Source organism: Mytilus edulis, chromosome 4 (assembly GCF_963676685.1).
Source record: "Mytilus edulis chromosome 4, xbMytEdul2.2, whole genome shotgun sequence".
Lineage (NCBI taxonomy): Eukaryota > Metazoa > Mollusca > Bivalvia > Mytilida > Mytilidae > Mytilus > Mytilus edulis.
Window position 1 is genome coordinate 94,926,228 of NC_092347.1, and position 14,071 is coordinate 94,940,298.

At 29.8% G+C, this 14,071-nt stretch overlaps 1 protein-coding gene across 28 annotated transcripts in view; it reads right to left on the reverse strand.

The window, feature by feature from the left end:
* Window positions 1–712: 712 nt before the first annotated feature.
* LOC139521109 (nucleolysin TIAR-like) overlaps window positions 713–14,071 on the reverse strand; it is a 93,068-nt gene continuing 79,709 nt past the window's right edge. For 8 of the 28 annotated variants that reach the window (XM_071314390.1, XM_071314391.1, XM_071314393.1 and 5 more), the window contains 8 exons: window positions 13,234–13,323; window positions 12,597–12,681; window positions 11,880–12,042; window positions 11,155–11,330; window positions 10,670–10,773; window positions 10,217–10,272; window positions 6,164–6,204; window positions 713–4,856 (listed from right to left, as the gene is read on the reverse strand). In XM_071314390.1, the coding sequence (XP_071170491.1) occupies window positions 6,166–6,204; window positions 10,217–10,272; window positions 10,670–10,773; window positions 11,155–11,330; window positions 11,880–12,042; window positions 12,597–12,681; window positions 13,234–13,323 (713 nt within the window). In that variant the 3' untranslated portion in view covers window positions 713–4,856; window positions 6,164–6,165. Of the gene's footprint in view, window positions 4,857–6,163; window positions 6,205–8,166; window positions 8,241–10,216; window positions 10,273–10,669; window positions 10,774–11,154; window positions 11,331–11,879; window positions 12,043–12,596; window positions 12,682–13,233; window positions 13,324–14,071 lie in introns of all 28 variants that reach the window. The other 20 variants (XR_011663995.1, XR_011663997.1, XR_011664001.1 and 17 more) reach the window with 4 other exon arrangements.

A 14,071-nucleotide genomic window follows, 5' to 3' on the forward strand; every position in this document is an offset into this window, starting at 1 on the left:
CTTTTTTAACAAGAGCATAACTGATGAGTCTTCTGTAGACCTTTGGTGCAAATACACAATGTCAATTCGGGTATCTATGATGAGTTAATTTACAGATATAAGAGATAATGTGTTTTTTTTGCTTTCTTGATATATTCTTACTTTTTCAAGAATTTCATCAGGGTAAATTCCAAGAAAATGAAGCAGTAGCAATACACAATCCTATACCGGAAAAAAAAATCACATTTATTTGGTGATTTGTATGGTCCAGGGAGAGTCTTTACTTTTTATGACTTGGAGCATTTAGAGCTCTGCAAATTAAATAGATAAGATTTGGTTTCATTGACATACATTTGAAATTGCCTGTACCAAGGCAGGAATATGACAGTTGTCAATTCGTTTGATGTGTTTTATCAATTGATTTTGCCATTAGATTAGGGATTTTCTGTTTTGAATGTTCCTCAGCGTTCACTTTTTTGTGATTTTACTTTATACTCCATGTTTTGTTCATATTTGACCATATGTTGTTATGTTAACTGTCTGATACTATATCCGAAATAATTACTAAAAGTTTGATAATCTACAACAGTTTAAATACATCCATGTCAGCACTGGTCAAATTCTTTTGTTTTAAATACACATAACTGTATAGACCTTCATCAGAACTATTCTCAGTCGATACATAAAAGGATAAATACATGAAGATTAGAATTAAAATAAAAACACAGAGATATTTTATGTACAAATTATATTTTTCTCTTTTATGTCACATGATTTACAATGATGATTTCAATGATAACAACATGAAACAGACATGTACAACAACACATGACCATGTTAGGTCGATTTCACATGACATGAGACCACATTCGGTCAATTTCACAAGACATGTGACCATGTCTATTTCACACAACATGTGACCAATTTTTTGGTCTTTTTCACACCCTGACAACAACATGACTGTTTCATACATACGACCTTGCAAAGGTCAAAATTAACACATACATTTGACACAAAATTCACATACATTGGTCTTTTAAAGTATTCAAATGCATTATATTTGAATGCTACTTCTGAGCACTGGTTTTACATGCAATTTTGGAACTATAAATTCTTATAAAATAGTGAGTGTTTTCTTGACAAGACATAACTGCTATTATTTTGTAAGTTGGAGTTGGGACATATTTTTTAAAAGCAATTTATGATTATATACTGTAAAGAACACAAATGCTAACTTCACAATACATACAATAATTGTTAAATCCTGAATTATGAAAAACACAAAACAATTCTCATTCCCGAAACAAAATGTTGGTTTCAATTTTTATCATATAAAAATAAGAAATAAGACATCTTTTGTTACATGAATGTTTATACAACAAAATTTCCTTTTTTTTGTACAATTTAAATATCTTATGTACAATAATAAATAAGACATTATCAAACTTATATATATACAAGTCTTGAAATTATCCTATTCATAGTCATATAAAAACAAATCTGTTATCATATAAATCTGTATTAAGGATGAAAACAAATCAAAGATATAAGACAATATAAAACTTATGATATCAAAAGGATAACTTCCTTATTAGAAAACATGTTAGTTTTAATTTGAGCTGCAAGTCAGCAAAAAAAGTATAAGGCTTATGCAATGGGAAATTGAATGAACTTATAAATACCACAACCTTAATGCAAATCAGTCAATTGTCATGTTAAAAGTTGTTACTATCTGTAATTAAACTAGTCTTAGATGTTAAATGCTTTAGTGCCAATAATATAATGGTGTGATAGAGTCTGTATCCTACTCTTATCAATGGTGTGATAGAGTCTGTATCTTACTCTAATCAATGGTGTTGATTACTGTGGCTTTTAATTATTCATGTCAGAAGCCTGACCTACCAGGTGTTATTCAAGGAATGACCAATACCAGTAAATCAAATAGGATAATTTCAAGACTGTACTATGATAAAACAACACTAATCTAAATTACACAGGGTGTATAAAAATGTTGCTTCATTTAAAATCACATCAGCACTATAACTTAACAGTCACACAAATAAATATGACAAATTCTATAAACACCTGGTTATAATTAGTCAGAATTATTCATGTAGTTCATCCATACACAGTTCTTAAATCATTTATATATTATGTAGGTTTATCTTTACACCAAATATCTTCTTAAAACAATCTTTACATTTGATACCATATTAATTAAATGAATAGGATCTTAGCGCAGTGATGACCATTGTATTTTAATAGAAAAGCAACAGGTTGTTAATGTTTTACTGGTAATTTTTTTTAATTTACATATGTGAAAATAATGGGGGGAAAAGTTATACCCTACTGGACTGGGATTAACATTTAGTTATAACTCTGAGGTAATCAGTATCCTGAATAACATGTTAACTGCATCAATTGTATTTGTTATCTATGTATTTATACTGTGTGATATCCATTAACAGTAATGATTCCGATTAAAACCACTTCATAAATACTCCTTAACAATCACTTCTGATTTAGAGCCAATGAACTAAAATAACCAAAAATAAAACTGCATTTGAATAAACTTGAGAATGCTTTAACAGCAAATTAAATTCACCGCATAAAGCCATTAATAAAATCAAATTGCTATAAAATAGAACAGTTACATAATATTTGAGGATGATTATTTTCCGTCTAAACAGATTCTGGTTTGTTTGTAGAATCCAGCAGATCGTATTATAACACTCATCTACACAAATCAATGCCAATTATCTTTTTTTTGGGGTTGATTCGACTTTCAGTTTTTAGGAATGTTAAATTTAAGATTTTACTTGATATGCAAATTAGTATGACCTAAATCAGTGATGCTACACAATAATATAAAACTTTAAAAGTATGAAAACTTACTACACTATTATTACACAGTGAAACTATATTCTTTCAATTCTAGTGTTGACAATAACAAATTGGTTCATGAAACTTTAGACATTACCTAATTTAGAAATACTGTGAAGGGAAATTTAAGAATATTTGAAACAATTTCAGATATTTTGGAATAGTAATTAAAAAGTAAACTAGCTGAAGTATTTTTTATACAAAATGTTTGCTATATCATGTTTTTATTTTTAACCAGGGTGCTATACTACACTGCTACAACAGAACATCATTATTACAAGCATGACATTAAATTGGAAGCATTTATTTTACAATGATGACCTTTAACCCTCTGATGCTATATATACATATGATGCAATATCAGATGGAACGGTAAAAATGATATTTTTGGTGTATTTCATTTCAGAGACAGTTATAAAATGGCAATGTTATACAATAATACTTTCCAATACAAATTGTTAAAAAAACATGTCTTTTTTTCAACAAAAGGAACATTTTTATGTAACAAATCATAGAAAATTCTTATAACAAAGATATAAATCTTGACATATAACCTGTAATATAGATCACTACATATCAACAAAGACATTCACATGTTCGAATATATGCCACAAACAAGGATAAGACAAATAATTTACTGCATGGAGAATTTTTTTATTTTTATCAATAGTCCATTTCCGAGGTAATGTCATTTTTTAAAATTTGATAGAAATGCAGAAGGATTTATATTATCTAGAAAACATAGAAAAGGTTCAGGCTGAAATAATACACAAAGAAAAAATGTATTGCTCTGAAACATTTTGAATTTGAAATTATTTTTATTTACCATAAAGTGTTCATGACTGTATCCCTGTCTATGACATAGATTACAAGCTGTGAGGCTAAGTAACAGTTAATTTTTAAATCACCCAAATAATAAAAATTCCATGTTCAACAGTTCATCTAAATCTGATAAGATAAAGTGGGAGGTATTTATGTGTACAAGAATAATACAGATTAAATAGTCATTTTTGTTATCATTTAAAAGTCTCCATCTTAGAAAACAAGCTTAATAAAGTTAATTTTAAAATTCTAGTTTTGAGTATACAATGGTGTAGTAATGTTAAAATTCAGCAAGGGAAACTTTGAAAGTTAAGACATACTTTTTGAACATGGAATCTTTGATCGTCCACACTCTACACATATTCCTCACATTTACATCACAGTTGTGAACTGAGCAGAAAAATGATGTACACATGATTAGTAATGAGAATACTTCTTCTTACAAAATCACACAACAGTAAACTTAATGCAGTAGGTAATACATTATATGACTTGTTCTTATAATAATTGCTTTCTTAGCATTCCATTTCTATTTCATAGTTTGATATATCTATATAAAAATGGAAAAAACTTTCATTGCATCCTTGCAATCATTTAAAATCAACATTATTGTACCCTATTCTCATTCTTTATAGATAAAAAATTTTAACAAATATTGCAGAGGCTTATAAATGATAATAAATTTAAACCTAAAATTGATAAATTTGTGTTTAAAAAAAAACACAGATTTAAACATTATTTTGGAGGAATAATTGACAAATAACTACATTTAACTTTGGTATATACCCAGAAATCTGCACCTTTTTTTTCGTAAAGAAACATTTCTGTACAAAACTATAATGCTTTTTCTAAAACAATTAAATCTGACATGATTGAGTAAAGCTACATTCTGTCAAACTTATCAAGGTATTACAAAAAAATTTATCAATTGCACTGTAAAATATTTTCGTGTTAGAGAGCAGGGTAAAATGCATAAAATGAAATAAAAGCAGCATAAAAACAAGTACTCTCATGTAAAATGATAATGATTTGTGTGCACCATAGAGTTGTCCCCCCTTTCCCTGATACTATGTACATGTATTTACACATCATTAATGTTTTTTTTTTTAATTCTATTCCCATTTTCTGCCTCATGCTCTGTCGTACATTTCATGTACAGTTTCTGATCAAATCTGAAAAAGAAGAAATAAGATTATGTATTCAAATCCACATTTCAAAAATTAAGAACATTTCTTTGGGGATAAGATTGATCAAGGTATTGATTAATTTTATTTATTTTGCAAATCATTTGTTTCTACTGAAGGAAATTTGATTTGTTAACTTTAATTTTCATATGATAGTCCAATTAATCACCTTAAGTAAAAAGGCCTCGGGTTAATCTGACATTATTTGTTTTTGCTTTTTTAGATAGGGTTTTCTTCTCCTTCTTTGAATCTAAATTGTAAATAAGATTGATTGATTGTTGGTTGTTTAATGTCCAAATATTTCATGCATGTTCAGGATGAAAACAAGTTAACAATAAATACAATAGGTATGTCTTGTAATCAAGGCCATCTGGGATGTTGGTCGGGGAAATTTGGAATGCCACTGGAAAATGAGGGTATATCGGATATGGATAGAAATTTTGCCTTGCAACAGGCTACCTACGCACCCCTCAAAGAGTTGTTACAAGGGTTCTTAATGTGCAAAGAGCATGGCACTCTCTTTACACGAGGCATCAGATTTAACATCCCTATTCTGACCGGATGATTTCAAATAAGAGAGACCTTGTGAAAGTATAGACACTACCAAATGTATAACTAACTTGGTGGTCTCACACAGAAAACACAAGAGGGACTATGTTAAAATTCCTAATATCTGTAAGTCAATAACTACTACAGTTGTCTCACATGAAAGAAACAAGAGGGACTATGTCAAATTACTAACATCAGCCACCTCAATGGATAGAGATAAAAAAAAAACAGGAACCCTGTTATAAACTCCTAATATCAGTATTAAATATCCAACATATCCTTTTATCACAAGAATGGATGTGTTGAGATAAGCCCAATACAATAGAAAACTTGCCAAAGATTTACTGGACACTGACGGTGTGTCCTTATAATAATTTCAAATTTAAATACTTGAATATATATCTTGGGAGTTTTTGAAGTTAGATCGAAATAATGACTCTTGAATTGATGTTTCATTGAACAAGCATGCCGTGTAAAGTTTTTGTTTAGTTCTGGGTACAGGATGTTTTCTCCGTGTCGAGACCCATTGGTGGCCTCTGGGTGTTGCTCACTGGGTTTGTTGTCTCTTTTACACATTCCACATTTCCTTGTTCAAGGACATTCCTAGGAATATTGCTGCCAAATTAATCAGTTTGGTTCAGTGATTTCAGAGGAGGAGAAGATAAAAAAAATTCACAGATAAACTGTACAAAGAGATGGCAAAAGCTTGTCTTGGCTCTTATCTTAGTGATCTAACAATAACTTACTGTCAATAGTGATTGGAGCCTAGTTCTGGACTTGCATCATTCTGTAAATAAAAGAAAGAAAAAAATTCAAGCCTTAATTCTAAACTTAATTTTTTTAGTCTTTCTGATTGCATCCATCTTAAAAATATAAATTCAATAAAGATTACTCTTGTTATGTTGAACTCAATTCATCAAGCAACTGACTTGTAATAATGACAAACTGAGCTATAGAAAGTTAAATTCTGATAAGTAAATAAAGGATGTATGTAAAAAAAAAAATGTGCACCTGCCATTGAAATGGACCTTGAATACCTTATTATTGCATAAATTTTAATGATGTCAGAAAAACTTGTTAAATCATGTGAGGAGAGACCAATAGTGTTCTTGATTTTAACTTTTTTTTATCATACTACTTCAAATTGTATCTCCTTATCATACAAAAGGGGGAGGGTAAGAGTTAACTATTGCCAAGCTAATGTGACTGTTCCATGTTAATAACCTGATCAGTGTGGATATTGATATATCTTAGTTGTTTTATCTTTAATGAGATTTCTTATTCAAATTTTTTAACTTAATATTTGGACATTTTCACTGAATCTTATTAACCAGCTAAATAAGCCATCTAGGGTGTCAGCAGTTTACAGACATATTACTTTAAATATAACTCAAACATATCTATAAAAATATGACATGATCAAATAACTGTAACAATGAGATTTAATAATGAAAGGTTTCTGTTTTGCAGGGAACGAGACAAAAAGCTGACATCAGACATGCATAAAGTAGAATTATTACGGTTCAGACTCACGATAGGAAACAAGACATTAAAATTAAAACTTTGTCTGAGAAATATGCTTAATGAAGCAAAAGGTTCGTTGAAATGTATTCATTTTACATTTCAAAGTTATTACATAATTAAGTTCTGCATTACTGAAATTCTTAAAAGTAATTAGTAGACTTAAGATCCCAGACAGTTATGTTTTCTTCTAAAAACAGACTTTCATGTAAAAGTGGAAATTTACTTGGAATTGTAAAATTTATAGCTCTGACTTTTCTCCTGAGGAATAAAGATTAATCCAAAATGCATTAACAATGTATGTACATGATCCTTATTCCCATTAAAGGCATTATCATATACAAGGATTTATATGTAGCTATTCTAGTCCATTATCTACGAACAAACAAAGTGTCTGAAGACAAAAAAGGGATCTTCAGTGCATGAAGAACCTTAAAATACTAACCACATTATATCATTTAATTTTTTTGTTGGTTTTTTATTATTTAATGTTTCTTCACAGTAATGAAATTTCAATTCAACGATAAAATCCAAACTGGTAGAGAGTATTTGTATGAGACTGCACAGTAAATATCTAATTGGCAAATGTTAATGCACTTGCTTGTCAATTTAGTCCTAAGAAAAAATATTTTTCTTTCTTTTTTCTATAATCAAGTAGAAGGAAGTCGAGAAAATAAATTACGTGCAAAGTCTGAAATACGAGAGGATAGTTCAACTACCTGCAATACATCGAATTTTTTGTCATTATCTATCAACTGAAAAATAAGTCATATGGGAAATGAAACAAATCTTTTTTGTCTTATATAACTTAAAGTGACATTCATAAAGTGCTGTGAAACAGAAATAAGGTTTTTGAAATAACCAATGTAACCTCTAGTATCCAATTTGCTTCATGCTCCTTTTTAATATTTATATTAACCAAACTTGTTTCAAAAAGGTATGAAATTCCTAAATGTTTGATCGAAAAAATTGAGGGAAATCTTTTATAATTTTTATTGCATCCCTTTTCTTAGTGACATATACAAAAATTGTCTTTCAGTTGACAAATCACAACAAACATTTGAAAGATTTTTAAAACAATATAAAGTTTCTACTTCTACTGAATTTAAGTTTAAATTGCTAGTATTCATTTGAACGAATTAAAGAAAAAAAAATTCATTCCACTTAAAAAGTAAACAAAGAAAAAGAAGACTAAAATAGGAAAAGTTGGCCAAAAAGTCCAACTCACCCCACCGATAGATAGCCGATTGGTCAATCATGGGCTGGACTTGATATAACTTAATGCCATCACACTGCCGACACCTGCCCAAGATTATACAGACATGTTACAATTGTACAGCGTCTATCTACTGTGTACAAAAGGGTATCAGTTTAGAGGTCACAACTCAAGGACAAATCAAAACCAGCATCACTGCTCTTGCTATTATGGACATTTCTTATTCAATACGATTATTTTTTAAAGGTAAAGTTGATCATCTTCATGTAGCTTATCTACATACAAGATGACCACTCTCAAAGTCTGTTTTGCAAGCAGACAATTGTACTGGTCATTGAGTGGACTTAAACTGACACCATTTTGATTTAGTCACCAATTATAGTTTAATAAACATGCATGCATCTTGAAGACCCATTGGTGGCCTTCGACTGTGGTCGGGTTGTTGTCGCTTTGACACATTCCCCATTTCCTTTTTCAATTTTATTATGCATCTCTAGACAAACAGTGTCTTGTAAAATAAAACTTATGTTATCTTATATGAAATGAAACATCAAGAAAAATTCAAACAGGAATGTAGAAAAAAATGTAGGATAGTTCCCAAAAACCATGTGTCTTGAATGTTTACTGCCAAAATACAGCCAATTATAAAAAAAAAACAAAAAAAGGCAAAAAAGAATAAAAAAAAGGGAAGAATTTCACTCCACTTAAACCTAGTCAATTTAGCAGTATACGACAGATTCCTCTTTTTTTTAAATAACAAATTTTTCTTCAAATGTGTTTTCTTCATAATAAAGAAGCTTCTGTCCCAAGTTTCATAAAATTCTATGACGGTTTGACAAAGTTTTAATTGTCAAAAGAAAAATTAAATGTGTAGATGGCTACAGGATGAAGGTTCATATCAAGACTTTCATTGAAGGTTGAGACAGAATCCTTAATCTAATATTTGTATATAAATGATAATGTAAATAACTTTTTGTATGGCTTCCATCAGTAGGGAGAGGTTATATTAAACCTTGTTTACAGAAATAAAAACAAAAACAAACTGCAAACAACATTTCTATAAACAAGGTTGAAATATATGATTTCTGAATATGATTCTAATAGTGTATATACAAAGTTTCTACACAAGGTGTTATATATACAAGGGAACAATGAAACTTCTCGATATTCAGAACAGTCTTTTACATAGTGTTAAATATATATGGTTTATTCAACCATGAAACTTAAGGCTACAGAAGAAATAATTCAACCAATTATCTAAGCTTCAATATTGGAATAAATGTAATATACGTCTTTTCTATAAATTAAAAATTTTGCAAAAAAAATGGTGTATTTGAAAAGGGGAGGTAAAAACTAGTGAAATGAGAAGTTTCAGTGATACAAAGAGACCATCACATGACTGACTGTCAATATATATATGTTATAATTAGAGTTTGGTAAGTTTCCCACAAACCATATAACACAGTAACTACACTTGTTAAAACATAGAACTCTTACAAGAACACAAAGTAACACATAATGCAGAACACACACGATTACTTCCCCTTTTTTGGGGACATTTTCTTTGCCTTTTTTTCAAAACTAGCAAACATGAATTATACGATTCCAAACATCATTTTGTAAATCTGAGAAATGTTTCAATTGAAAACTTGATCAAATTTAAATTAATGATTAATATGTAGCTTTCAGATTTAGAATGTGTGTTCAGCATCTTGTGTTAGCTTTTGCATATGCAAATAACATAGAATCAGTTTATTCAAGCCGTTACACAAACTTTCAAACACAAGGTCAATGATCTGCACATATTTAAGGAAAAGAAAAAGAATTGTAAGACTTTCTAAATTTTATGTTGCCAGCGTGTTTAAATGAATTATGTTAAAAAATTGCAGAAATTTTGAACAATTTCTATGGCAAAATCATGGAACAAGGTGACCTTGTCCTTCAAGAAATGAAATTGGTAACAGCAGTAAACTGGTTCTAATCAAACCCTTATTGAGCTCTGCAGAAAATTGGCATAGTTATATATTAATAATCTTGTATAGCACTCAGCACTAATACATACAAAGTATTCATCATGTCGATCGTAACTACTCTTATCACTTTTATCGTAGGAATCATCTGTGATGAAATATGACAAACACAACTTATGATTGGTTGAAATGACAATTGATCAAATAAAATTATATGGTATTGTTGAATCATCAACCAAAAAAAAATCTTTAAAAATAATTTAACCAAAACTGCTAATCAATTAAAAATAATTAATTTTAAGCATTGATAATCTTGAATAAAAAAAAAGAGCAAAAATAATGACCAAAACTGCTAATCAATTAAAAATAATTAATTTTAAGCATTGATTATTTTGAATAAAAAAATAAAAACGAGCAAAATTTTTTTCTTCTCCAGAATGTCAAACAATTTAATGAAGTGCTACAAAGTTTTGAAAGAGAATTTGGTCAATAAGTTTGGACACAGCTCAATAAAGCATGTTGTTAGCTAAGCCGTAGACACGTACCCTGTGGCATTTGGTATCCCATCATACCTTGTTGTTGACCGTTGAACTGTTGACCCGGAGGCATTTGCATCTGTCCCCATTGCTGCATTGGCATGTTCATGCCGCTTTTAATGAAATAATAAATAAAGATTACAAATACAGTTATTATGGCCATTAAAGTTTTTTTCTTTCTTCAAAAATGAGGTTCCAATACAGCTGTTTTATTAGCCACTATACTATTATATTGAAATAAAAGAATGGGCCGTAAAATTGTTATATAGACCTTTATCACCTCCAGAGTGAGGGATTTTTTTGATGCGTTGAAGACCCATTGGTGGCCTTTAGCTGTTATCTGCTCTTAGATGGTTATTTTTGTCTCTTTGACACATTCCCCATTTGCATTCTCAATTCCATCTTTATTTAAAATGTCAAATATTTGTAACATTTAAATCTTTAAGGCTGGAATTATTTAAGAAAGTTTGAGTGATTGTTGACTGTCTATTTACCTGTAAGGATAGCTACCATAACCAGCAGGGTAGCCTGACTGCATGTTGTATCCCTGCCCCATGTTTTGGTATGCACCTGGGTACCAATAGCCCATATTGGCATAATACTGGCCATAGGAACCTGGTGAACCGGAATATTGCTGTTGTGAAGGCGGTTGTTGTGATGGTTGACTAACCTACAAAACATCAAAAAAACATCATTAGAAAGATTTTACAATAAAGTAAATATTGATACTTTCTTACAACAAATGTTCTTAAATAACCAATTGATGCTGTATTTATTTACAAGTATTGCAAACAAATCAGGCAAATTACTACAAATGATGAACATTTATCATAATGCCTGGTGTAAGTGTAATAAAAAAACTCAAAAATATATTGTGTAAATGGCGAGTCAAGTCATATCAGTCAATGAGTTAGATAATGAAAAAACAAATTGAATTCAATTCTAAAGTGATAACACAAGACAAAAGTTTTAAAATTTCACGCACAAGTCACTTGAAAGAATATGTTTTTCACAATGATAAATTGAAGAAAATATCAGAATTATTTCTCTAGACTGAAAAACCATATGATTCCCTATCTGAAATACTTTCAATTTTGTCCATATACAACTCTTTCTTATGTTATCTTTATGCAAAACTGCAGTTCAAATCTATATTTTATGAACAAGTAGAAGCATCTTCTGTGCCTATATAGCACCACTTGTTAAGCCGTGTACATACCATCTGATGTGGTGTACCATTTCCACTGCCCCCTCCAGCTGATGAGTTGGTCTGACTAGGTTCGTTTGATTCCTTCCCCCAGGAACACTTGACTTGCTGTTCTGCCACCATTGTACCGTTCACTTGACATATTGCTTGGGCTGCTGCCTGTTTTTCTGAAAACCTATAAGTAAAAGAAAATAAATGTAAGACTTTTTTTGATATAGTATGTATTTTTCAAGCTTTTGTTTACTTCTGTTTAAAATGTTTTTAGGCAAATATACTCTACAAATCATATACATGATGTGGTCTTTTATGCAAAAACTGACTTCTTTATAAGCCTTGCATTAACTTTTTTATGTTAAAAACTCCATATTCAAGACAACATAAAGAAATACTTAAAGTAAAATGATAAAACTGACTTTCTGGTATGGGTGTTACTCATTGTTGAAGGCCATGTAATGACCTATAGCTGATTAATTATGCTTCATTTAGATCGTTGATAGGTTGTATCATAGGTAATCACGCCACAGTTCCTTATTATATAGCTTCATGATTGATCTTTTAAAATGCAATGTAAGAATATTTTTTAAATTTATTTCAATAAGGATGTTAGTTTTGATCAGATCATGTATTGAAATACTGTGTTAAATGTACACAATGTGATTAGATTATATATATTTTGTTGTTTGAGTTACTATGCCCATTACATTAGTTCCATATTCAGTGTTTTCTTACCTTATAAATGAATAACCTTTATCTTTAAATACTCTAATTTCTTGTATCTGACCAAATTGGGTAAATGTCTGTCGCATTAATTCCTCTGAAATGACATAAAATCTTTTACATCACAACTGAATGGAAGTCACTGATTAAGAAAATACATGAATAAAATCATTATAATTTTGTAAACTATAAGCTGTTTCATACAATCTGTAAGCTGAGATTTTGCTTTAATAAACTTCAATGAAAGAACATAAGAGCCAAAATCACAACTGCCATGTGCATTGGCCACAATAAACAAGTATTTAAGATTACAAAGGGTGCTTAGTCCCCAAATTAGCTTGATAAACTTTAATTTCTTTATAATAATCAAAACAAAACCCAGGCAGGTTTTCAAGTGTTGTTTATGACTCTTGCAGTTTTAGTGTGTCTGCCTTGAAATGTTGCCTTTAATTTCTTATATCCACTTTAATGGCAAATAGTTGTCTCACTGGCAATCATATCACATCTCCTTATTTTCATGTCAGAAGGTTATATTCACATCTCATGATACTATAGTCCTTAACATGCATGTAATATTTTCCACTGGACTTTAAGCAGTCGTCAATCAATAAACAAGAAAACTGGTGATTTTCTCCTATGTTATACATACCTGTTAGATTTTGTGTTAATCCACCACAATATACTGTACAATTAGTAGAACTAGATTGACTATAAACTTCATCATATGATAATTGTTTTACTGAAATGAAGATAAAAACAAAAATTATAACATGCAACAAAGGTCGCATATGTATAAAATAGAAAACATTCTAATCAACAAAAAGGGTCTCTATTACATTTTTCTATCTAAAGGTTTCTACAACCTCTTTTTTATTACAGAATTGAGAATGGAAACAGGGAATGTGTCAAAGAGACAACCACCTGGCAAAAGAGTAGAAAACATCCCATGGCCGCCATATACATATATATATATTTTCCAATCAATATTTGTAGCATATCAAAAAACATTGAACTTTCTGTCAACATGTTATTTATTTATCTGACATCTATAGCATTACTCATAATGAATTAATAAACAAAGGATTGTAATTTGTATTTCCATGGTAATACAAATTAACTTGTTCTTTCAATATGCCATTTTTTAAAGTATAATGTCATGGGACCTTCTGTTTCATTTTCTATGAAGTTTTCTGAATTGAATTTTTTCTATACCTACATCAATATTTCAGTATCCTATTTTATTTGACAAAAGAAGTAATCATGATTCTGTTAAGAGCATCTCAAAGCCTATCAATTTTCTATCAAACTTGTACTGAATAACCTTGGACCAAGGTCAACCTTCCGTGTCTTTTTTGCAGATACAAACATGCATCAGAGCTAATACTTATTTTTTCATTTAGTTTAAGTGATTTTTTCTTGTATTACAAAAATAAAAACCTTTTATTTTACAAGGTCTAGTTTGAAACCTTTCATTTTTTTCAAACTTA